The 26,982-nt window shown below is 42.0% G+C and overlaps 1 protein-coding gene across 4 annotated transcripts in view; it reads left to right on the top strand.

Moving 5' to 3' along the window:
• DGCR2 (DiGeorge syndrome critical region gene 2) overlaps positions 1-26,258 on the top strand; it is a 46,712-nt gene extending 20,454 nt beyond the window's left edge. For 2 of the 4 annotated variants that reach the window (XM_083148882.1, XM_083148899.1), the window contains 8 exons: positions 4,099-4,224; positions 6,555-6,765; positions 15,312-15,388; positions 15,568-15,744; positions 17,336-17,539; positions 20,486-20,638; positions 21,696-21,932; positions 22,768-26,258. In XM_083148882.1, the coding sequence (XP_083005008.1) occupies positions 4,099-4,224; positions 6,555-6,765; positions 15,312-15,388; positions 15,568-15,744; positions 17,336-17,539; positions 20,486-20,638; positions 21,696-21,932; positions 22,768-23,015 (1,433 nt within the window). In that variant the 3' untranslated portion in view covers positions 23,016-26,258. Of the gene's footprint in view, positions 1-4,098; positions 4,227-6,547; positions 6,766-15,311; positions 15,389-15,567; positions 15,745-17,335; positions 17,540-20,485; positions 20,639-21,695; positions 21,933-22,767 lie in introns of all 4 variants that reach the window. The other 2 variants (XM_083148873.1, XM_083148892.1) reach the window with 1 other exon arrangement.
• The last annotated feature ends 724 nt before the right edge of the window (positions 26,259-26,982 follow it).

Raw genomic sequence — 26,982 nt, 5'->3', positions numbered from 1 at the left:
TCGCCGGCGAGCCCCACCGGAGAGAGTACCCGGCCACAAACGCGAAACAGCTGGAGGGAGATGCCACCGGGTCACAGCCAAAGGTATAGGAGGAACTCCACCAACCCTCCTTGTCTGCAATAGGGGGTATTGTAGCCTGTACAGGAGAGATATGCAGGATATTGGGCGGGAGAGCCAGCAGACACATCTTGCTTCTAGGCAGTCAGGCCACACTGCCCCTCCTCCTCCTGTAATCTTACATGTGCTTCTAGCCTCCAATTGTGCCAAAGTTAACATTAAAATGAGGCCATGGATTAAGCTCAACTAGGCATGAATGAAACGGAGCTGGGACCAAGGGGGCGATAAGCAGGAAATCTATAGTAAATAATATGTGCATTTGAATTTTTCTATGACACGACAAGCAACTGCAAATAATGATATGGTAAATACAGGTTTTTGTGAAAACCAATTAACATTAAAGCCATGCATCTACCATTGAAAAACACTTTACAGACTATAATGAAAACACCTATACTATGTAAATTGGTTATTTCAAATGGAAAGATCTGAAATTATGAAGCTGCCGGCAGGGTGCCTGAGACACCCACTCTATTCCATATATTGCCTCTATATATACACTGCACCCCCATACCCTCTAGATGGTGCCCCTTCTATACAGAGAACCCCCAATATGCCATATAGTGCAACTCTGCACCCCTTCTTCCATATACTATACACCATATGGTCCTACAGCGCTCAGAGCGGAGTACACGTGACAGGGAAGATGGTGAATTGATTTATAAAGGAAAGGGTGAGACCATGCCCACTGGCTACTTATCCCCCCTTCACCAGACTGACTGAGAGCTGTTTGGGGTCTGGTGGACTTATATGTGCCAGTACCTATTGAATAATGAGAAAACACAACAAATAAGATATATGCTGCATTAGATCTGGTGTGTTATATTATGGAGCGCAAGTTATATAGTAAAGAATGCCATAACCTGGCTATACAGTTGCATTCCATAACGTTTTTTTTGGCTTACTGTGTGCCTGTGACCATGGTAGTCCCATCACTGTACACATTCTGCATAATTGTAAACCATTAATCTCAACCTGAAGAAGCAACCTACAAAAATGGTAGTTGCCAAACATTGAAATACCCTTTTCATGTTGAAATTTTATTTATTTAAGTTAGAATGCTGCTTTCAATGTACAAATGTGTAATTTCCTACTATGTGGCCTCTGTGTTAACATGCAAGCCACCCATTCTGCAGAAGTCTTCTAGATCCAAAGGAATCTGTGTTACTTGATGTAGTAGTAACTGACTTGTATGAGCAAAGTAACTGAAAGCCAGCGACCTATGTAGGAATGACTGCCGATCATATGTAGCTTGTCAGATGTCCATCATTGTAATGTCGCCCATACACAATGCGATGCACACCATGGCCCTTATTCAGATCTGATTGCAGAACAAATTTGTTTGGAAAATGGGCAAAACCATGTGTACTGCAGGTGGGGCAGATGCAACATGTTAGAGAGAGTTAAACTTGGGTGGTTTGTGTTGAAAGTGAAATTTTAAATTGCAGTGTAATAATAATGCAGCCAGTATTTGCCCTGCACAGAAACAAAATAACTCACACAAATCTAACTCTCTCTATACATGTTACATCTGCCCCACCTGCAGTGCACATGACTTTGCCCATTTTCCAAACAAATTTGTACTGAAATCAGATCTGAAAAAAGGCCCATGTGTGTTTAAATTAGATTGCATCGCATCTATTTCAAAATGCATGTGAAGCACCGTGCATTTCGATGTGATGCAATGTAGTTCAAAAAGTACAGGCAGCACACACTTTATGTACTGTGCGCAGGAGCACGCATCACATTGCACAGTGTATGGGCGGCATTAGTCTTTGGGAGTCACAGATGATTAGACCCCTTTCACCATTGTCTGTACATCCCTAGTGCCTCTGAATTCTGCTGAAGCCAGATGCATGTGCCCGGAGATGCAATTCTGCAGCTATACTTCGCACAAGTGAGATTTGAGAAAAAATGTCTTCGCTCACAGCCGAACCAAATGGAGCAGAAATATCTGAGTGAAATCAGTAGATGGAGGACTTTGGAATAAGCCGGCTTGAATACACTGGAGAAATCTGTATTCAAGGATACAGTACATGCAAGCTGAATGCTAAAAAACCGAAATGAAACTATACTAAGGGCGGTATTCAATGTGAATACCCTGCGAGGTGCAGCGAATCCTTTTTAGGATTCGCTGCACATTCGCCACGTTCCGGAGCCAGCGGGCTCCGGTATTCAACGTGTCAGGGGCTCGCTGCCCCTGACAGGCGAATATGAGCTCCTGCGGCGATTGCCGCAGGGAGCCTCAGGACGGTGCCAGGCAGAGAGATGGTAGTCTCTCTGCCTAGCCCAGACCTTTGTGGGGGGTTAGGTGTGCTCCCCGGGTGCCAGGCAGCACAGGCTGCCCCCCCGGGGCTGCCAGCAGGCAAGCGTATATTCACTACACAGGATCGTAATGATCGTGCAGTGAATATATGAATATGTAATGAGCGGCTCCGCTCTGGCGCCACCTGCTGGCTGCTGTGTAAAAAATAATAATAAAAAAAAATATTATTTTTAAAATTAAATATATATTCATGTGCTTACAGCACATGAATAAAAATAGCATGCCCCTCCTCAGAAGAAAATTCCTGATTTTTTGACACCAAATGTAAAAAACAGAACACTTTATTTTAAAAGTTCACATTCCACTTCACCATAAAAAGATAGCGATTGCTGCTCGGTGAATCATGGTGACCAAAACCTTCAAATGTATTCGCCAACTGGTCATTGAATAGGGTGATTCACCCTTTTAGTCAGAAATTCGCCAAACAGCACAAATTCACCATAAAAACCTGGCGAATCAGGCTCATTGAATACCGCCCTAAAAAACGACATAAAGGATGACCAATTGCTTCAGTCACTTGATCATCACTTTATGGTCCCTGCAGAACTGTACTCCCATACCTATAGAAGTCTCCATATAAAACACCAGTAAAATACTGCATTTAAAATGCTTGTAAATGCAAATAATGAACATGCTAACAGATGTGAACTAAAGAAATAAGACTGGACACATTGTTTATGGTTCTTAATGTGATGTGCATCAGATGAAATAAAATTTTATATTATTAATCTCCACTAATGCGTTATGAAAACAATCAGGTGATCTGAATTAAAAAGTTATTTTTTATGCATCTTCCTTCTTTTTTTTTTTTTTTTTTTTTTTTTTACATTCCATAAAAATAAATGCATTTCAAATGCTAGTGTTTAGTTAGATAGCCTATAAGAGGAAATAAATTCCTGAGCGTTTTATAGAGCTGGGATGTTTCGCTGCTCCTGAAGTAGAAGCCACATAAATTGCCCACAGCCTGAACCTGGTGCTTGAAATATTGATACCCTACAGCACAAATGGCATAAACATCACTCATCACAACACGTTCTTGCAGGCTAAATCCAGACCAACACCTGCCTTTCTGCTGCTGCTTGCAGCTGTGTTCGCCAACCGAAGTGACCTTCTGTGCCTTTAATGTTCCCGAAGGTTTGCAGTGTATGGCTATTTAATAAAGTAAGGTGGGGATATAGAACAGCATTTTTATTGACTGGAGGTTTTTGTGCTTTGGTTGTTCTGCGTTTACAACTGTGAACAATTCACACTAAAGTAATGCTTAATTACTTACTTTAATGGTACGTATACTGCTCATAGTATCACATTTTGTCCTAAAGACTAGTTCTATGTAACTTAAAAAAAAAAAAATTCTATTTATTTCCACAGTAATCTTACTATAGTGCTTTTCTGCATGTAAATGTATAATGTAAAGGAATATAGCATATGTTTTAAGCCCCGTATTTACTATCCCATTAGCAGCACCACACTATATCGGCGGTTCCAGTGTCTATGTGTTTTCGAAACACTGCCATCTGGCAATCACAAGGTAGCAGACTAGCTTTTGAAGCATTTGCTTACTAGTATATACTGTGTGTGTGTGTGTGTGTGTGTGTGTGTGTGTGTGTGTGTGTATAATATTTTTTCTTTTAATCGGTTCCGTTGTAATATTTTAGGTCTGGCTGGAGACCAGAGAGCATTTCATGGAAAGGAAAGCGTGGAGACAAGACACGGCCGCAGTAGGAATGGGGAAACACCTCGATTCCACACCGTGAACTTTGCTCAACCAGTACGCTTCAGCAGTAAGTTTTTTTTTTTTTTTTTTTTTTTGCATTTTCATTATCTAATGTATGTGGGTTTTTTGGTGGACCAGCACTCCACACATTCAATGAATTTCCCAGCCTCAAGTGCCCTCCATGATCCGTATGCACTATCTTCCCAACAAAATAGTGTCACTGGTCTTTTTTGTAAGATGCTATATTGTCAAAACATCACACATAGTGGTCCAACATTTGAAGGCAACATGCCTCTTTATGAAGGTGAGAGGTAATCTATTCACCTCGAGAGGCATGTTGCCTTCAAATATCGGACCATATTGTGTGATATTTTGACAATATAGCATCTGTGGCAGATACAGCATATTTCCACATGAGGATAATGTGGAAAATCAGACCAAGGGCCAGATGCACTAAGCTTCAAAGTGATAAAATGGAGAGTGGCTCCTACCTGCCATGTCACAGACTGTGTTTGAAAAATGTCAGGTAGGAGCTGATTAACTTTTTTATTTTTGTTTTAAAATCCCTGTCCATTTTATCACTTTTGAAGCTTAGTGCATGTGGTCCAAGATTTTAGATCAGCAGCAGTAGCATGAAAACTAGATCCAGTCCAGGTTTCCTAATTTATGTGATTTGGGTTGGGCTGATTAAGCGGCACCTGTGTTCTCCTGACCTAAGGCTTTCCAGGGCAAAGGATCATTGCACTTTTATAGTGGGCTTCCTGAAGTTTGTACTATGCTGTGATACCTGTATGCTACTATGCTGTAACCATTATTTCTGTGCTGATTACATGGTTTGCTGTCTGGTCCAGTGTATGTGCTTCCTTGTTACACAAAAGACCTCTGAGTGCCGCTGTTTTGTTGGGAAGATAGTGTGCGTTTGTATAATATGAAACCATACACGAGTTTATGCGCAGTTCTTTGTCCTTTTGGTTCAGTAAGTCCCACAGAAAATGATATCAAACAATGGTAAGGCTGATGTTACATCAGGGTACACTTTCCCACTGTATATGTGTAGTTGGCGGCTCAGTTCATCATGTAAATCAGTCGAGGATTCTGCAAACGGTTTTTCAAAAAACAGCTGAGACACAGCAAGCACCAGATAGTGTTATATTATAGATCACGTTTCAATGCACATCAAAATAAATCCTTTTCAGTCAATCGCAGATGGATCCCGCAATCAAGGATACTTTAGTATTCTTCAGTGATCATTTTAAAATGCACCAATTAAAACCAAATTGGACCATTTATTTATACATAGCATTAGTGTAAAATCACAAACAAAAGAAGAAAAATTACTTCGCTTGGTTCTGCGATTTTTTTTAGAAAGGGTGGGGTCCAAGGAAGGGCCACTGTTTCCTTCTGTCAAATGCAGGTAAATGTCAATTGGGTGGCAGACCAATGCATTTTGCCATTTATACCTTAGGAGTCGGTATATTTTTTATACATACATACATACATACATACATACATACATACATACATACATACATAGAGCACTCTCTCCAAATTGCCTGTAGCAGAATGTGTAGTTTATTGCTCAGTGTTAGTACAAGCAGGTCAATGTTTCAGCCACATAAACTTGGCCTTCTAACACATGTGTGAGTGTGCTCTTTTTTCCTTCTGTGTATCTATGTATGATTCTAATTAGCACCATTCCAGGCAAATGAATGCCGGCGAAGTGCAAGTTCAAATGCTGCAGAATTTAGTTTCAAAATCTCCTCTCTAATTTCTTTGCAGCATTTCAGTCCCAGTACACACTAGAAGGACCGTCAGTCTTGCAGTTGTTCAGGACAATTTCCTTTCAATACAGTGAATGTCTGCATTACACTGCATTGGCTCAAACACGATTCCCATGCAGCACGGCCAACCAGCAGATAACGCATGCAGCTAGAGGGAGTGGGCAATTGGGGGCACACACTAGGTGATGTAGACTATTTTTGGTTTTATTACCACAAAATCATCCGAATACTGTCCTAGAGTGTACCTGGCCTAACGCTCGGTACACAGTGGTGTGCTGACTGGATGATTTGTCACTTCATTTCGACAAATGGCTTCTATCGCTCAGTGTGTATGGATGATAGCACGTGGTCGCTAGCACATGAAACCAAATGGTAATCTATGATCGTTCTCTCCTTCATTAAACTGGTTATGTATGTACTGGCAACGAATGCCCTCGCTCCAGTGCGTACCCAGTTTTAGTGTCCCGTCTTATGGCTTCACTGCATTTTTATTTCAATCCAGTTCCACTATCTTCATCCCCAGTTAAATATGATTTTTTTTTTTTTTTCGGGACAGTTTCTGTCAGGTGTTCATATTTTGGGGGTGTGTACCCCCTCCTTCCTTTATGTTTCCTAGGGAAATGTCCATCAGGATGGCATCACTATGATGGGACTGCAAGCTGCTACAAGGTGTACTCCTCTGGGGAGAACTACTGGGATGCTGTGCAGACCTGCCTAAAGGTGAATGGTTCACTTGCAACATTCACTACAGACTCTGAGCTAAAGTTCATCCTGGCACAAGAATGGGACATGGAAGAAAGACAATATATAAGAAAGGACCAGCGAAGGTGAGGCACTAACCTTTAATTGAGATGTTTTGTTGGAAAAGTGGCAATCTCTCTCTCTCTCCCTTTTTTTAAAATGTCTATATATATTTAGCTATACAAGCCATTGTCCTGTCTGGTCTGTTCGTGAAGTGCCGCACCGTCCGATCTGCATTTCCTTCCGTGTGTGTGTATATATCAGGCAGCTCGCTTATGGTGTGTACACACGGTCAGATGTGCCTTAAGATACTATCCACGATCAGATCGGATCGTGGATAGTATCTTAAGGCAAATCCGATTTGCATACAAGTCTGACTATATAGTGCAGATCTGCACTATATAGTCATGGCAGACAAGACTTTCTGCCTTGCGATACGTGAACGAGCATCGGGATCGCAAGGGTTAAAACCCTTGTGATCTGCATCCGATTCCGATCCGATGTTGACTATATCGTCAACATCGGAAGGCAAAAAGTACCGTGTGTACACACCATAAGTGTGTTTTGTGGAACCAGACAACAACTGACCGTGGACAGCAGTTGAAGCTGCGCTTTACACTGTCAAATTTTTATACTGATGTGTTGCAATGCAATATTTCTGAAACTTGCCAAAGGTTCATTGACCTAAACAGCTTATGACACTGCACTGAATGTACTCAGTATAGTTTAGATCGGTGGTTCTCAGCTTTGGTCCTCAAGTACCCCTAACAGTTCAGTTTTTTTCTGGTTTCCACACAGAATCACAGGTAAAATAATTAGTTCCACCTGTGTCCTGGAAAGCGTGAACTGTTGGGGGTACTTGAGGACCGAGGTTGAGTACCACTAGTTTAGATGATCAAAAGCATTTTGTTTACAGGGGTAGATTTATTAAAGGTCGATCAGGGGAATATGCGTTTCCCCTGAACTATAACACCAGATATGCCGGTGTCTAACGTGCGGCTAATGTATGAATGGTCAGCATCACTGACCGTTTTGCCCCCCTGCAGCTATCGACTTTGACAGCTGCAGGCGGCGGTGCCCTATGCCCACAGTAGGGACAGCGCTGTCCCTGCTGCTGGCTCTGAGCCGTGCTGGGGATCTCGCGTGAGTAGCTAGATCCCACTCATCTAATAGTTTCTTTTAACGCCACTAGGGGTCACTCTTTGTTCACAAAGATGCCAGTATAGAGTATGAAAGTGGAGCATTATTATTGTTGTTATGATGATGTAATTGATATATGTATGTTGATGTCTACGTATATTTTACATATGAAATAAAATATTTTTAATGCAGAGTAATTGAGTAATGATACTTTTATTGAACAATAGAGATTTGTATGAACATAGCTGCTAAGTGTAATAATGTCTGTTTATGCTAATGATGATCCCCTCCGGCTGTACAATACAATAAGCAGTGCAGAGTGTTTAGAAACGTTTTGCCACTTCCTGAGTCACATGACGGAGGTGACTAATTGGCAACAAGAATCAGAAAGAGGCTTTTAACACAAGCGTGATGCTGAGCAAACCGTGCCCTTGATGTGTTCCTGGTCACATGACTAAGGTGACCAATCGGGAGCTTGATTCCAAAGAAGGCTTGCAACACAGACAAGAGTGAAAGAGGCTTGACATGCGTAAGAGACGTGTTGAGCCCGGGAAACTTTGGACATCCGTGCTCTATATAACGGGCGCGGCTAACTACACATTCTCTGAGGAAGCCGCCGGCTGCATTAAGACGGAGAAATGCGTTAGAAGGATCTGGTACCAGTATCTTTGTTCTCTGTGGATGGCCTCCCACCCACTATCATTAACCCTGAACTGCTGAACCTGAATTGCCAACTTAGCCTGGGACAAAACTTGCCATCTTGGTAAGAAGGGATGGCCTCCTATTGATTTACAGAAATTATCAGCCTCACCTTCAGCAAAAAATATTGCTGCTGCAAAAAGGAGTGGTAACTATAAACTGATGCTTTACTACTAATCTCTACGGAATAACCACGCTCTGCCTCTGTGTTTTCTGCCTCCCTAACATTTACAAAAAGACTGCTGCCAACTATCAGCTAATGACTCTCTACTGCTTTATGCTTTCTGCATTTACTAACAAGAATGACTAACTGCTGCTATTCACTGCATAGTGGCTTTTCATAGCTGCTTACTTTCTACATCAGGATTAAGGCACTAACATCGACTGCATTGGGACTCTTTTGGCCGGATAATTAAATCTGTTCATATATAGCATGAATGGTTTTTAATGTCCTTTTGTATTTGTTGTTTAATTGCTTTGTATATTTTATATAACTTGTATGGCTAATTTATCCATTTTTATCAGTTACACAATTAAAACAAAATATATTTTTAATTCTATCTCATGAAAATAATGAACAAAGAGTGACCCCTAATGGTGTTAAAAGAAACCATTAAAGGAGTTAATACATGAGAAGAATCACAGATCTCAGCGCAGTATAACCTCTCTCTAGTTCTTTGATATTTTCTATGTAGCAGAGTACCCACATATCTACTGCAGCTTTGATCTGAGATTCATCCATATATCTTTTTAAAATTGTGCACCCACAAGCGCATAGCCACACCAAAACCCCCCCTTCTCTGTTCAGATCCCACGCATGCCCAGTGAGCCGGCCGGGGGAAAGGAGACAGTGCATCAGTGTTAACTGATGCGCTGTCTCCAGGAGGGCACATCGCCGTAGGGAGCAGTTAGCGATCCCCGCTTCAGCGTACATGATGTTAATACATCTTGTTGGTCTCCCCTCCTGCTTCGCCTCACTAATATGGCGAAGCAGGTAGTGTTATAGCGGCACATTTTAGCGTTTCTACCCCAATACAGTAAGATAACACTATGAAAATATGGTGAGAGGCCAACATGCCCTCTTTAAGATTTTATAGGTTGTTTCGGCACAGCATGCTCCTTTCTGACTTCTTAGTTGAACATTTATGCTGCCCCCTTCATGTAATCCAGCTTTAGGAATGATCATTCTCAGAATGGCTGGCTCCCTAGCATTAACATTATTATCTCTGCATACTGACCTACACGGTCTTCATACAGCTCTATTTTGTCAGGTAATGACACCGCTGTAACGTTTAACTAATCTTGGATAGTAGTCTTGCCAAAACTGAATACGGATACCTCCCCACTAATCTAATATCCCTGTTGAATAAGGATCTTTAAAATTATGTTTAAAAGAATAGCACAAAGGATACACTTCTCTTCCCAAATTACAGATATAGCAATACAGGTCTTTGGTACATAATATGCATCAGCTGCTGGCTGCCCTGCCAAAATTCCTTAAGTCTACTTATGGTATGAATTTGTTAGTTCAACATTATTGGTTCTGAACTGTAAATGCATCACCTATAATTTCTTACTGTTAATGGTTTCCAGTGTGAGGCAGGGATAGTTGCATGCTCACAGACTTCCTATCCCCGGCTCCAGGATCCACTATGACCACTCTGCATTTAGTGGTCCCACTCTGTTTGCCCTCACCTGCTGCTGTGGGACCCTGCTGAGTCCTCCCCAAAGCCACTGACAGTATATTTCCATTGTGGCCTGCTTCTATCATTGAAGCCACTGGCATACGCTGGACTGACTCAAGCAACTGCTGTGTCTGACAGCAGTTCTGGTCCTGCTTTCTGTTGCCTGCCTCCTGTGGTATTCATTCAGTCCAGTAGACTGAACCCTACTCCCATGGGTCCTCCACCATGGGGGGCCTTCCTACCACGCTGGATGCACCCTTCATCCTCAACCTCACAGGTTGGGCATCTTGTCTTGTAAGGATCTCCGCGCTCTGGGACCAGGGACGTGCGGTGAGGTTAGTGGTTGGTGAGGCACTGCCATGGTGGAGCCAGCGCCAACGGGCTCTGTGGGGAGCACTGGGTCTGGGTTGCGTCTGCACTGACAGGCAGGTGTGGGAGCTGCGGCCTGCATAAGCAGCAGAGAACGGCAGAGCAGCTCCTGCCTGTCAGTGCAGAAGCAACCTGGACCTGATGCTCCCCACAAAGCACGTTGGCGCTGGCTCCACCATGGCAGTGCCAACATAATAATTGCCAACATACCTCTGACCTTTTGGCAGGTGTGGGCTTTGTGGCATCTCTCATTGTGCTGCTGGCTGCTGCAGCTCCTGTCTGCCTCTCCCTCCTGCGCAGCGGACCAGACTGTGGTGCTGGGACGATGCGCCGGCATCTTCAATGTGTGCTGGTGACTAGCACGGCGGGCTCTTGTCTGCGCCGTCTTACAGTTCCTCCCACGCTGGGGACATGAGTGACTCTTATGGCGGGAGGGACTCGGTCCTGAGCTTCAGCCATCTCCCGCATGACGGCTGCGTCCGCTCCCCGTCCCAGCTGCTCCCCTCGGATTCTTCTGGCTCTCTGCCCGCTGTCTCTGTCCCCTCCTCTGGAGGTGAGCGGGGAGCAGGGCGACGGCAGCGAGAGAGCAGGCAGTGAGGAGCCTGGCCCGCGCGGCGACAGAAGAAATTAGCGGACCTCTGCCTGTAGAAACGGCACCTGTTGAGGTGCCTCAGTTACAGCCAGGGACGTGCTTTCTGCCTATATGAAAGCACGCCCCTGTCACTGAGGCAGATGTGATTGTCCAATCACATCTGCCTTAGTGACAGGGGCGTACTTTCTTATAGGCAGAAAGCACGTCCCTGTCACTGAGGCACCTCAACAGGTGCCGTTTCTAGAGCTTTTTGAATGGGCTTTTACAGCCCGGCGCTCAGAGCCGCCCGCTGCCCGCCCCCTGTTTTGGACCCTTACTATTATCAGCGGGAGGCACCGCTCTTGGTGCCTCCTTAGCCTGTAAAAAAAAAATGGGAGATAAAAATGTTAATAATAATAAAAAGCAAACATGTTAATAATAATAAAAAGCAAACATGTATGACACATAATATGTGTCATATGTATTTGTTTTCTATTATTTTATTATTTTGCTCATTAATGACAGGGGAGGCTCTGCCTCCCCTGCCTCCCCTGACTGCACGTCCCTGTCTGGGACGTCCCCACTGTAAGATGCTTCCAGTGTCACCTGTATAATCTGAGAAAAGGATTTACTAGTAGTTACCAAAACCCCGCTATTTTATATGGACTGGCAAGAAGATGATGTTTTGAAACTAATTTGTATGATTTAGAGTCTCCCATTGAGTTGACAATTTTAGTAATTTTGTCAAGATAGGACAGTGGTTACATCATTATATAAACATTGGTGAATAAAGCATAATTAATCAAGACTCATTTATCAATTATTTCAAAAACATTTGGGTACTTGTTTCCTAGCACGGCGCCCGTCGGGGTTGATCGCATGCCTTAAGTTAAGGTACTTAAGTCAATTACCAGCTTTAATTGCAGGTAAAGAGAAAATTGCGTCCATCGCGTGCCATTACAATGGCGCAATTTTTCCATAAAGAACAATGTTAAGTGAGTTGTAAAGTTAAAATTGCGTTGATCGCATGCCATTATAATGCATGCGATGCGATCAAAGCGATTTTACATAGGGAACAATGGGTAATGAGCCAATATGGCCAATTTCTCATTGTATATGCCCCCTCATGGGTATTAAGTATGCTTAATGCCCCCCCCCCCCCATTGTTAACGCCACCCCACTATTGACGCCAACCCGAAGCGTGGCAAGCGGCGGCGGTACGCGTCCTCCGACCTTTTCATACCCCCACTATCCACGTCGGCAAACCCGAAGCGTGGCGAGGGGACGCGTATACCTGGGGCTCGCCATGCTTCGGGCTCGGTGACTCGCCACACTTTATAAAATCAACTCCGCGCCAACGTGGATAGTGGGGGTATGAAAAGGTCAGAGGATGCGTACCGCCGCCCCTCGCGGGCTCGCTGCGCTTGCCACGCTTCGGGTTGGCGTCAATAGTGGGGTGGCGTTAACAATGGAGGGCCATTTCACCCATGAGGGGGGGGGGGGTTTGCAATGAAAATGGGGGGTTTTGGGGCTTTTTGGATTGAAATCAATGTAAAATTGGGTCTCAGGGACCATTTTACATTGATTCCAATGCAAAAATCGCGTCCATCGCATGCAATTTGGTTGGCATACGATCAACGCGATTTTTGCGGCCGCGATTAATACAATCAAAATCGCGGGCGCCGTGCTAGGAAACAAGTACCAACATTTGTCTCATAATACTACATCATGAAGAACTATCTCTGCATATCCCTGTTCCATCCCTCCTCTTTCCTTAGGAAACAAGAAAAAAGTGGCAGAGCGCAATTCTATATAATTTAATCTGCTGCTGTCTCTGATAAGGGGACACCCCAGCCCCTTAAACAACAAGAAATAGAAGAAAAATTTCAGAGGCAGCGCTGATTCAAATAGACAGTTTAAAAATTTATTAATTACACAATTTATACAATTATCACTCAGATACCGGCCGGTACTTCAATATAAAACACATGTTAATAAATAAAGCAACAATAAGCAATAAAAAATGTTAGTGGCTTGCTGCAATAATCACTATATCCATTTTTTCTCTCTCTCCAGCTTCAAGTATTATTCACTTCTATATATAGGTTAGTATGCAGTTGAACAGTTAGCTCTCTCACAGCTTAGTCCATATTAGTAGATTAGATAGCATGCATGCTTTTAGTATTAGGGAAATGCTCAGTCATTTGAGAAAATATTGAAAAAATGGATAATGCTCAATTGAGCTATAACCTGCCCGCCTCTGGCTCAGTCACTCGGTCAGACTGGGGGATTTTCCGGGTGTTGATTCCTTGCTTGTGTGCAAAACAGCTCCCAGGGTTGTGTCCACAGAGTGGTGTGCGGTCTCGGAGGCGAAGTGTAAGCTGAAAGGCACGGTGATGCAGCGGTCGGCACCTGGACTCCTTAACGCGTTTCTCGGCCTTTCACAATCGCCCGCTTCATCAGAAGGATGAAGAGAGAGCTAACTGTTCATCTGCATACTAACCTATATATAGAAGTGAATAATACTTGAAGCTGGAGAGAGAGAAAAAATGGATATAGTGATTATTGCAGCAAGCCACTAACAATTTTTATTGCTTATTGTTGCTTTATTTATTAACATTTGTTTTATATTGAAGTACCGGCCGGTATCTGAGTGATAATTGTATAAATTGTGTAATTAATACATTTTTAAACTGTCTATTTGAATCAGCGCTGCCTCTGAAATTTTTCTTTTATTTCTTTCCTTAGGAGAAGCTTTCTGAAGACATACAATGATATACATCATTGATAAAATGCTGACATTCACCAAATATCCTATATATTTCAATGTAATAAACCCAGTTTCCAACAATCATTATGTATAACCTTATTAAGTAACCTTATTAAGTATAATTGATGTCATTACGTGTGTGTGCATGAATGTATATTATCTATTTATATCTCATCTATTGTTCTCAGCTGCAATACAATACATAGAACAATACAGTAGTGGATTAGCCAAGGATTAACTGCAACAGTTTTGGCTCACTTCATATTAAAGGGCTAAATGAGGATGGCTCTATCCGTAGATCTCTCTATAGAGATCGATAGATGGATGGAGCTCTCTATGGAGAGATGGAGCTCTCTATGGAGAGATGGAGCGATGGAGCTCTCTATTAAGATTAATATATCTACCACAAACACACACCTGAGTATGGGTATAGTCTCTATTTTCCAACTTTGGAGGCTTTTTCCATGATTCTCCCACCTCAAGTATATGATGCTGCTCCTTCCCTTCCTTCCTGTCCCTTTTTTTTTTTTTTTTTTTTTTTTTTTAATCCTGTCTCCAAGTTTAGCTAGATAGAAGAGGTTGCAGTTTTGTGCATTATGAAGTTCTAAAAAGAACTCCTCGGTACTTGTTTCCTAGCACGGCCACAACGATCATGATCGTGGGCATCGTGAGTAAAAATGGGGGGCATCGCGGCCATCGCATGCACTAAAAAATCGGGTGTGATGGTACCGACGCGATGCCCGCGATTTCCCATAGGGAACAATGTTAAATACCTCAATTTACCCGCGATGCCCCCGATTTCCCATAGGAAACAATGTTAAATGGCTCAATTTACCCAAATCATCATAGGGAACAATGATAAATGGGCCAGAAACCCCCAAAAACACCCCTGAACAGTGAAATGTCCCCCCAAAAGTAGTTTACGCCACCCCACGATCAACGCGAACCCGAAGCGTGGCGAGCGCAGCGGTATGCGTCCTCCGACCTTTTCATACCCCCACTATCCACGTCGGCATGGAGTTGAGAATAGAATAGTGTGGCGAGCGCAGCGAGCCACCGAGCCCGAAGCGTGGCGAGCGGACGCGGATACCTGTGAAGCCCGCGAAGGGACGCGTTTTTTTCAATGCATTTCAATGGGAAAATCGGGGGCATTGCGTCGGTCGCGTCGCAGACCACTAAAAATTACACCCGATGCCCGCGATTGTGGCCGTGCTAGGAAACAAGTACCAACTCCTCCTTATTTAACAATTGTTTGGGCATTCAACACTGAATATTTGTGTTAATGTAGTTTGCTGAATATGTAATCACTGCCTTTATTTGGGTACAACGTAAAATAGCTAATTTGTGTATTTTATCATTGTTTTTTATTTCATTTTTTTCTTTCCCCTGTGTTTTTAGACTGTGGGTGGGGTACCAGTTTGTTATAACAAGCCGGAACCATTCTGTTGAGGGACACTGGGAGGTTGCATACAAAGGTGAGTGCAGAGTCCTGAATCCTGTGTCCAATTTACACACATTCATCCATTACATCTTATGAAATGTAAATGTGCAGTCCTGCTTCAGAAATATAGGAGAAATGGTATATAATTGCATATGTTAAAAAAAGCAAGTGACCACAGTAGTGATCAGTATACCCCTGATTTTTCCACCACAGGTTCCTCTGAAGTATTCTTACCCCCAGTGCCAATCTTTGGAACCGCATTATCTGAAAATGAGAACATCCTGTGTGCCCAGCTGCAATATTTCCATCTGCCATCTCTGCGGCACCATGGCCTGCACAGCTGGTATGCTGAGAACTGCAATGAAAAATCCTCCTTCCTTTGCAAACGCAGTAAGTCGTTTTTTTATGGTGTATACAGAATATTAGGAATACATCATCTAAGCTTTCTTTGTGTGTTGAATGACAGCTGTTCTTTCGAAGGTGAGTGACACTGTCACTGTTGGCATGTAGTAGTATTGCATACATTCTTTACCCACCTGTACTATGTATACCCAACTACCTGTGAACCTTCTGCAATCAGAAACTTCTTGCTGTTTCCAGGGTTGCAAATCCAGCTATCAGTGTCTACACTGGTGGCTGCGCTTCTGTGTTTATTTTTGCTTGTAGAGCTACAGCACTTTTTGTGGTTGTATAATTGGTAATTTCCTATGTAATGCCATTTTAGTTAACAAATGTTTATTATTATTATTATTATTCATGCACAGGGAGTTTTCATGTATTTTAGTTGCTTTGAGAACCAACAAAATATTTGGACCCGTTTATGATTCTGGAGTTGTATAATGTGACCTTAGGTGTGTTCTTTTATTAAGCTGTGTATTGATAACGTCAAGGAAGGGTGGTGGTACGGGGAGGGTTTTTTTGCTTCAAAGTGCATATCCTAATTTTAAAGGAGGTGCTACCGTACCTGAATTACATTGCAGGAAAAAGAAAATGCAGTGCAAACTATAAGATACAGCAGATACACCCAGAATATTGGCATGCCGCATATGATTTTAATCAGCAATAGTGTGTGTGTGTTTTGTTTTGTGTGTTATTAACGAGACAGACACCTTTTTTTTAATTGAAAAAGTTGCATGAAAAAATGCTAGGCGATGGATTCACGGCATGGTGTGGCTAGAAGGGCAGTAATGTGTCAAGAGGCTAGATGTATGTTGACATATCTGTAGGCTTACCTTCTGGATCACAGAAATGGGAAGAAATTCCACATTTGTATTCAAGGTTCTATTCTCTATTTGCTGAACGTGCAAGAAAAGGTATCTGCAGGAATCAAATTTGGTTTCGGTCTGTGGAGGCTCTGACTGCTGAAAACAATGAGCTAGGTATAATGTGTTTTCTCAGCGCTGTGTATAAAGCTACCCAGAGTTGAACTAGTTAGCAGCTGGTAGTCAGGTTCTCCCAGCTTAAAGTGTGCACCTGCAATTTCTTAGTAAACAATGTCTTAAACCGCAGGTTCTCAAACTCCCCACACAGTGCATGTTTGGCAGGTCCCCTCACAGAATCACAAGTGAAATAATTGGCTCCATCTGTGGGTCTTTTAAATGTGTAAATGAGTAATGAATGCACCTGCTCGGTGACCTGGAAAACGTGAGCAGTGTGGCGTCCTGAAAGACCGAGTTTAAAAATCCTTGTCTTAAACACTAGAAGTAATACATAATTCCTTACGAAGCATTAGTGCAGGACTTGACTGCCTTTTTAAATTGCAGTAGTCCCAGGGAAAAAATAACATAAATATAATTAAGTTGTCTAAAATAAACAAGGTGGCATTGTAAACCGGAAATGCTGGATGATACTACTTCAATCAGCATAACTTTGTAGCTGAACACCTTGGCTCTTCTTTTTTTAACTTTTAATGTTGTCTAAAAGTGTCAATCATATACACATGGTAGAACTTTAAACAACTCTACTGTGCTTTCTTGGTTAGGTCAGACATGTGTTGACATCAAAGACAATATTGTGGATGAGGGTTACTATTTCACACCAAAAGGGGATGATCCTTGCCTGAGCTGCACATGTCACAATGGGGAACCTGAAATGTGTGTTGCTGCTTTATGTGAGAAACCACAGGGATGCCAACAGTATCGCAAGGATCCCAAAGAATGCTGCAAGTTCACTTGTCTGGACCCAGGTAAGATTTTTTGTTTAAAGTAGAGGTATTCATGGCAAACGTACTTTTCATGAGAACAGTGCTTTACCATTGTATTCATAGTCATCAAATAATGATTGTGATGTTAAAAACTCATTCATGATAAAATGAGCAAAACGTCATGACAATGATTAAAAAAGTATGTCCTAGATCCTTATTTAAAATGTTAAGCTATTCATATAGACAAGGAACATTTTATCTTGTCCGCATAATCCTCATTGCAGCCATCACAATCTAATGAAAGCACATGTATAGAGCAAAAAGATTCCATATGCAATATACTGGGTACCCACACGATTCTTTGGTCATCTGTAGAAATGTAGGGGGATACTTAGAATTCTTTCATTTTCAAAATTGTGGTATGAACATGAGACTTGACATCTGAGTTATTTGCTATTTGTGTGATTATCCTTCCACCAGTTCCCTAATGAGATCAAATTATTAAGTTATGTTTTCCTAAATCAAGCGAGACTTTTTTCAGGCGTTAGAAAATGTAATCTAATTGTGTCATAAGAAAGCAATTTTATTCTGTTATGGAATAAAAATATACAGGATACTGGGGGATAGAGAATAATGCTAATTATATGCTTTTCATAGGGATATTTCCCAGAGCACCACCAGTGTTTGTAGTATTTAAATAGGAGGATCTTTCCAAATGGCTTCTGCAGACCAATGTATCTTCCTATCGGGTGTAACATTACACAAGAGGCAGCATTTAATCAGATACTTTTACCTCTGTGAGAATTATACTTATTAGTGTGTAAGTGAACAAGACATAGTGCAGAATTATGGTTTTTTATGCCAACTACATCCAGTGGTCCGATAATGGAGTACCATAGGCAAAAAAGAAAATGAAAAATACAATTTCTCTCCACCTGGCTGTCGCTGTCTTTTTAAGAAGAAATAAATGCATTAACAAAAATAAAAATAAATGGCTTTATCCAGGGAAGCATCTCGGTATATGCCAGACTACACCAAATTGTTCTGAGACACAATTTCAGATGTACTAAGTTACAACCATGAGCAGAGAGGAGATCTTGTTGGATATTGATGGTGGCATCTGCATTTTAGGAACATTTAAATCTTGCCAATTAATTCAGGAAATCTTTAGGAGGGTATTTAATGTGCCAATATTTCCCACCGGGACATATCGGCGCTTACCTATTCAATGCTGCTGTTAATGACAGTATTGAAGGGTGTCAGATTCGGCTTTTTTTTTTTAAAGTTGGATCTGTTTTGTCAGAAACAGCCACGGATTGTCAAATTCACTGTAGTTTTCTGACAATCCACAGCGGTTTTAACAATTTGCAGACGCTTCGACACTCGGTACATTGAATACTGACTGTCAATGTACTATCGGATCAGACCAAAATTGGAGGTGATTCCGACTTTCGTAACTAATATTGAATTCCCCATTAGTCTTCTATTCAGAAAAAGTAAGGTGTAAATATAGAAAACATTGCATTAGCAAATTAAGCATGAGTACTGTTCCCAGCAAATAGAACAGCCTGAGCGTGCTATTTCTACAAGCCTGCTATTGCTCTAGCTTGTGAAGATAAATTACCCAGCAGAGAAAGCTGGCCGGCTGATGTCTGCAGGGTACTTAGAGTTGTTCATTAATGGAATGTTTGTCTTTTAGTATATAGAGACAAGCGTTTAGGGTTGCCATCCATTGTTATAGTCTTGGGAGGTTAGAGGAGAGTATAATACCACTTTTACACCAAATTCCCTGGTCTTCGAGTATCCAGGGTCGGACCCAGCTTCTTACCCCATTTACCCAGCACTTCGACCTGGGTCCGACCCAGGTCTGCGCTGTTTACACTGAACCTGGGTCAGCCCTGCTTTTCCATATGGATGTCAGGCATTTCATGCTCGTTGCCAGGGAGATTACATGCCAATTACCATAGGGTGGCAATGGCCCCCCAAAGGGTACATTTTTATCCCCCCTTCCCCCAGGGTGCTGAGCATCCTCAAGCCGATACACCAATTGTAATATACTGGGGAAAGACGTGGTTAATGTCCAATACCAGTCAAGCAATAAGACAGTGAATGCTGCAGGGATAACACTGAGAGGAGGGGCTGCTGCAAATCTGGGGGTTTCAATAGTCTTCCCCCCCCCCCGTAGTTTAGCGGGGACACTATGTATGCAGGTACAGTGACATGCTGCCTGGCCAGTGGGGAAAGTGCACAGCGCAGAGCATGGGTGGGGGGGGGGGAGTGGCCTACAGGAGCGTGCACTTCGTAGCCGGCACCCAAGAACTGACAGCTGCTTTTTTCAGCGCGGTCAGCTCTTCCAGGTCCCCCACCCCCTACGCTGAAATGCTGCTAAGGTTCAGCGGCGTGTCAGGCTGTCAGCACTGCGGGGGGCAGCTCTCCAGAGCGGATGGGAGCAAGTAACCTGTGCCCCACTCACAGTGTACGGCTGGTGATGGCTGTGTTCAGTGGCTGCCAGCGCGGTCTCCCTGCCTCCATCAGGGACCACGCAGCCTCCCGCCTCTGATCACTTCCAACTGTCACTGCAAGTACCTCCCCCTGCCCCCTGATTGGGCAGCGGCTACTTCACTGCAGCCACCCTGACTGCCCGTTCTGCTCGTATGTCCCAAACTGTGCAGGGACAATTTACACCGGCCTCTACACTGGTCCTAACCGTGTTCTACCCAGGTCAGGAGAGGATCCATGTAAATGGACATGGGTTGACACCATTTACACCGCCTCTGATCCGGGTCTGACCCGGATTTTTGGGCAGTATAAAAGGGATATAATTCTGTGTAGATATCAATCTTGTTTCCTAAATATTTTGGTAATGTTTTGCAATTTGTAGAATTGGGGCATTTGTGACCAGAAGCTTTTCTGTAATACTGCATTGCTTAGGCAAACTGTTGCTTAAACTGCAAACCAACTAACTTTTTTATTTTCTGTGTCTTAAAGATGGAAGCAGTCTCTTTGATTCAATGGCCAGTGGTATGCGTCTGATTGTGAGCTGCATCTCCTCTTTCCTCATCCTCTCCCTACTGCTATTTATGGTCCACCGGCTGCGTCAGAGACGGAGGGAACGCATTGAGTCTTTAATTGGGGCCAACTGTAAGCAGTATTCTAATTTAAATAGCTGTGAACTATTGGACTAGTAGATCTACAGATTCTATGTGAAACAGAAGTGCAGTCTTGTGAAGGCACAGCTGGGCTGCATGTGGAATCTCTGTTCTCTGTGCTGTAGTAACCACCTGTGCTCATTGGCCCTTTTTTTTCCAGTGAAATATCAAAATCTTGTCTAGAAACTTCATCAATTTTCTACAACTTAATTTGGGTCACTGCAGTGTTTATAGATTCAACCAGCAGCAGCTCTTTAATGTGCAAATTAAATTACCAAGGACATTCCATAAAATAACTAGAATCTAATAAATATTTCACTGAGACACCTAATACACAAGGGTTTATATGCAAATCTATTCAATATTGTATGGTTCTGCTCACCAGGGGAGTTCTATGGAAATTGCATAGCCAAAATCTCACCATGTGTATGCACCTTTAGGCCATAATGGCTATTAGTATTCTGTTAAAAACATTGGATAGTGGAGTTTGCGATCACGAAGATGTTATACAGCAGAAAGGGACCTACAGTATCTGAGGACTTTTGTAAAATGATCCATAAGTATAATTTACATTGAAAATAGCAATCTTTTCATGTATTGGCGGTAGTGATTCCAAATGAACTGCTGAAAGATATCGAGCTGAAAGCCCGCTCCACCGACTGTGTGGGAGGTCAGCACGATATATACTTCATAATTGATACTGTTGATAAGTGGTCTAGTGGACAGAACTAACTATACGTTCTAGTGACTGATCATATCCAGTGTCTCCCATCATTATACAGGAAAAGTGAAGAGTATCATATCTCCTAAGTGATCTAACGGATGAGCTTAATGTAGTGCCACTGTAATGTATTTAGTATAATGCTGTGTTGGCACTTACAGTCCTCGTGCTGTGGGGCCAGTGTAAAACAACGCATGCTATTTGTAATCCGAGTACTTTCTAACTGGTGTTTCTAGAAGAGCTTAGCCTTTCAGATACAAAAGTTAAAAATGTCACTCCTGATTATATTTGGTCTTGGTCTTTTACGTTACCCTTTTTCCTTTTACAGTGCATCATTTTAACTTGGGCCGTAGAATGCCAGGCTTTGATTATGGACCTGATGGCTTTGGTACTGGTCTGACTCCCCTTCATTTATCTGATGATGGAGAGGGTGGAGCCTTCCACTTCCACGAGCCACCTCCCCCTTATACCGCATATAAATACTCTGACATCCAGCATCCGGACGATCCACCGCCTCCATATGAAGCTTCAATATGTCCTGATATCATTCTGTGCTCAACAACTGGTGAGATTTCCTAAACCATCTAATGTCACATGACTATATGGCCTAGTTTAATAAGATTGGCTTACATTTTATAGCAAATAATGATGCTTACAGGTGCTCTTATGTTTGTAAATGGTGATATTTGTATGGCTTTGATGGGCTTGGATGTAAGTAAAAGAAAGTAGCCAGGAGCTCACATTTGTTTATTATTGACAGCTTGTATACTTTAGATGCAATCTTGCAAAGCCGCCTCTTGAGGGATGTTGCACCAGACAATAATTCTATGTTGTGCACAAAGGCCATGTACTGTCAGGCAGAGCAATGTTAGGACACCATGATAGTCGTTGTAAACATTAAACAGCTGTCTGTCATTTGACTTAGGAGTTTTATCAACGCTTGGAAACAAAGTGGAGAGTGATCAAGTTCCAGCCAATCGGTTCCTATAATTTTTTAAAGCGCAGCCCGTAAAATGACAGAAGCTGATTTCTATCTCTCACCAGTTTGTGCGTGTCCAAGCTTTGATACTTTTCTGGGATATGGTATCAAAGCTGGGAGGGAGATAAAGTACCAATCAGATCCTAACTGCCATGTTACAGGCTGTGTTTGGACAATGCCAGCCTAGAAGCTGATTGGCACTTTTATCTCGCTCTTTGTCTTAGTACATGAAATACTTTCTCTTTCAGTTATCCAGCAGCTCCATAGATATTGCCAGTAAAGGAGTTACAGGGGACAGATTTATTAGGAAATGGAAGGACATCCACTTATTATTTTGCCTGTAGTTGCTACTGTATTTTTTTTCTCTTTCAAAAATCTGATGTTCCTTCTGCACTTTTTTCTCTTGTGACTCTGAACTCAGATCAAGTTACTCGGCAATCTGCTGTGCTGGGGCAACGATCCACTGCAAGCAGCAGCAACTCCTCCTCTCCTCAAACCACGGAAGAACCACTGCCACCAGCAGCCCAACCTCAAGGTGACACAGAAGACTCAGAAGATAGAAGCACTTCACTACTTGTTGCTCCTAGTATTCTGCAAAGTGAAGCCTTCTGTAGTGCTGGCCAGACGGGGTCCTCACCCAGTAACTGTTCTCTTAACACTGTTGTTTAAGGCAAGGGAGAAAAACACAAGAACCGGAGGATGGAAAGAAATCTGTGCCCAAGACAGAGTGCTGTTTAGATAAACTGTGGACTGTTTGAATATACTCTGACCATCAGAAAGCAACCAGATCATTCTTACCTTTCAAATTAAAAAAAGGAAAAAAAAAAATCTAGTTAACCCCTTTTGCTACCTAAGGTGTATGCTATTTCACAAAGCTGCTGAGGGCGTGTCAGGTGTTAAAGGCAAATTACACCATGTCCTGAAATCTAAATGATTTATCATGTAAATATTACATTTAAAGTGCTGCACTTTGTCCATTCCCCCTAGAGTGTGTATGTGTGGGTGTGTGAGTAGGGCAATCTCTCCTGTAGAGTTTTTATACATATTTTGGGATTGTATTTAGCTTTTTTTCTGAATTCAATTACTTGCAATAATCAAGCAAGAACTGCAATCATGGGACCCTCCGAGATACTGTAAATTTGGCTTCAGCACATGGTAAGAAGCAGAGGAATTCACCGTGAAGGACAATATACTTTCAGAGCTGATCTTAATCTGCCACTGGGTCTCTGGCAGTAATGGATTTAAAATGCTTAGCATCATCCTCCCAGGCACACCACTATATCTGTGAGATCTTTTGTATGTGTGATGATTTCTCATCTGTTTGTAGACTTGCAAGGTGTAGATATTCTCTACTGTTGGGACCAGGTAGTGTTAATATGATTTTTATTTTCCCTAAAGATAACAAGACTTCCTACTTTAATATTTGTCTCCGGGTGTGAACTTGTAGCATATGTCATCTCCATTTAGTTATCACTATTTCGCCTTTAGTTCAGGTTGTAGCTAGCAGTCTTTATACATGATGTATTACTACCATATACCAGCATGCTGACATGAGATGCTAAGGCTTACTTTCTGTATTCATATTGGAGATAAGGGGGGAGGGAGACGAGCTTTGGGAGAGCACTGCTGGTGGAGTGCAAGAAGGAATGGTTGGTAGACTTGATAATGTAACTTCCCCAACCCTGGAATTAAAATTCTGCCGTAGATTTTGCTCAAATATTATTATTTTTTTATTGAATTCTTTGGTTATTCTTCCAAATGTATTAAAAACAAAAAAAAGAGGATTTGCTAAAACCATATAAACGTAGACTAACTAAATGGTAGGTATGTGAGAATGTGCATGATATCTGGGACAGTGTACATTGATACCCTTATGTATGTTTATCATGTTTTGTTACTCTTGCTTTTGCCAGGACCTAAGCAGCATGAGAATTGAGGATTGCACTTATAAACAGGGGCATTGCTCTTGTAAAGGTATTTCATTTTCGAACAAATTTTTTCCCCAAAAACATTGGAGAGGCTTTAATAGCTGCTCTATTATAAATGATCATTGTTTTTGTGTACAGAACTCTTTTCTGTTTGTTTTTTTCTGTCCACTAAGTAGTGCGTTTAGATCATAACAAGAACGTTTATATTCACAGTATGAAATGTGTGTTACATACATATAGGTCAGATTTTTTTTTTTTTTGTTTATTGCTGTCGGCAGCCCTGCAGAGTCCAATACAATGCAAACGTGATTTTCTATGTTGACCGTTCTACATCATGCTTCTCTCTTCAACCTCAGTCCTACTGTATGTTAGTCTTAATATGTGATGAGACTCTTGGGCATCTGCAGGATATAGTCAGCATTACTGGCTGGTACATTAGGATAATGGCGGATATTGGTCAAAGTAACAGATGTGATGTGTCACACTAGTGCAGTACATTGTTTCTATTGATACACTACTATCTTTTAATTTAAGATAAGAGAGCAAACTGTAAATAAATCCAGAATTGAGTTATTTCAAGAAGGACATCAAAATTGTGCTTCCAAACTACTGCACTAAGAGCCTAATACAGACTTTGACTGTCCATAATCCAGAGGTTTCCATATAAAACAGATGGTGTGGTGTCTGCACAGTCGCAAAACCTGGCTCTGCACATGTGGAAAACCGGTCTTGCGCTATTGCTCGCAAGCCCCCTGTCAGCCGTGCATGATTGACTTGCTGCTGTATTTTGGGGTACCCGCCACCATTCTTCAATACCGGGTCATAATGTCCCAGTTTTGTAGGTATGAAGGGTCTAGGGCAGTGATGGCTAACCTTGACACTTCAGATGTTGTTGAACTACACATCCCAGCATGCCCTGCTACAGTTTTGCTAAAACGGATGCAAAGCATGGTGGGAAGAGTAGTTCAATAACAGCTGGAGTGTCAAGGTTAGCCATCACTGGTCTTGGGTCTGCTTTCTCAGACACAGACTGTCAATCTGTGTAAGCTTCAACTTAAGCAGACTGACCGGTGCTTAGGAACATTGAGATGTGATGGGTAGTGTGCGGCTGTGTCCTCAGGCGCAGCACTAAGATGCAGAAGGTGTATCTTTCCTATAGATATCCTCCTGCATTCCCATTTTAATTACTCAATTGAACAGCAGCTTCCTTGTGGCTGTGCAATTCCTTACAGTTGTGAAATAGGCCCTAATTGCGGTATCCGGTACATTATACTGATGGGTACCATTATTTAATCTACAGTGGAATATTTTTACCTCAGTATTCCCTAAACAATTTTCCTTTTCCCATTGAACCATACAGTCAGATTGAGAATTTTGTATATCCACAAATTCTTCAAGGTTACAGTCACTGTGTTAAGCTGTGGTAACACACAACGGTTATATAACCAAGGAAAAAGTGCTTTTGGTCTAGTTCCTTACGTACTGCTGACTTGTCTGGATGAAAGAGTAATAAAGTTAGAATTCCATCATTTCTATTAAGGATACATTTTCAGGATAGCACAGTCTCCCCAAAACCTTATCCCATATGTCCATACGTTGTTGCTGAGCCACCACTGACATGCTTTGAGCATATCCTCTTGTATTACTGTAACATAAAATTGTCAATATTATCGCTATAATAGAATGGGCATACTGTATGTTTACAAGCCACTAATGTAAGGGGGTGGGGGGGTTCCTGCTCTGCTCGACGTCAGCTGTTGTGACTGATCTTACCTGTGGCAGTGTGTAAATAATTTTGATATACAATGTAGATATGACACTTGATGCTGTATCTTTCAGCCCCAGTGACTTTTTTATTTTTTTTTATTTCATTTTTTGATTTAGTTTAATTTGACATCTACTGATTTATTTTTTCTTTTCTTCATGTTACTGTGACAAACATTTCATTCAGATGCCAAAATAAAGCTGTATTCTGGAATTTTCATTTTTGTTTGTGTCTCCGTGATAAATAAACTATTCTTCTGTTTTACAAACTAATTTTTTAAACCAGAATATGCCACATTTAATTCTCAACAGAAAATAGAAGACGTGCCATTATAAATTGGGCAAGGCTTCAGGAGTCATTCACATTTTCTATGTATTTATTTGCGTGCCATTCCACTGATTTAAATGGAAAGATCTATCATCTGTTAAAGAATGATCATGTTTTGTATGGTATGGAGCAACATGCTCCTCCCATTAATGGTGGTGAGCAGTAGTCCAGAGAAGAGACGGAGACACAGGTACAGAAACAGCTGTTCAAGACACCAGGCGACCAGTACTATGTAACAGGTGAAGTTGGAGCGGAGCGGGATGTATCTTTAAAAAAAAAAAAGGATCTAATCAACAAATGCCCCCACAAAAGCATCAGTCCAGCAGGAACCTTCCCAATGAACTTTGGTTTTATCTGAAGATGGCATTTGCTACTGAGGCTAAGCTTGGGAATGCTTCACATTCCAGTGCTCTGTAAATACAACAGTTCAGCAGCCGTCATAGTATATTGGCTGCTTTGCAGTCATAAATCTATGGCCCGCTGCAGATATTGGCGATATCTGCTACTCTTTGACTATATTCAATTCAGGTGATGACTAATAATTGTAGGTTCCAACCAAAATGGCATGTTTTTTAGGGTAAAATTCACAAATATACTTTTTTGCTCTATGGAGATG

Source organism: Crinia signifera, chromosome 1, assembly GCF_055691185.1.
Source record: "Crinia signifera chromosome 1, ASM5569118v1, whole genome shotgun sequence".
Classification (NCBI taxonomy): domain Eukaryota; kingdom Metazoa; phylum Chordata; class Amphibia; order Anura; family Myobatrachidae; genus Crinia; species Crinia signifera.
Note: the sequence above shows the minus strand (reverse complement) of the source record. Positions and strands in the feature narration are given on the sequence as shown.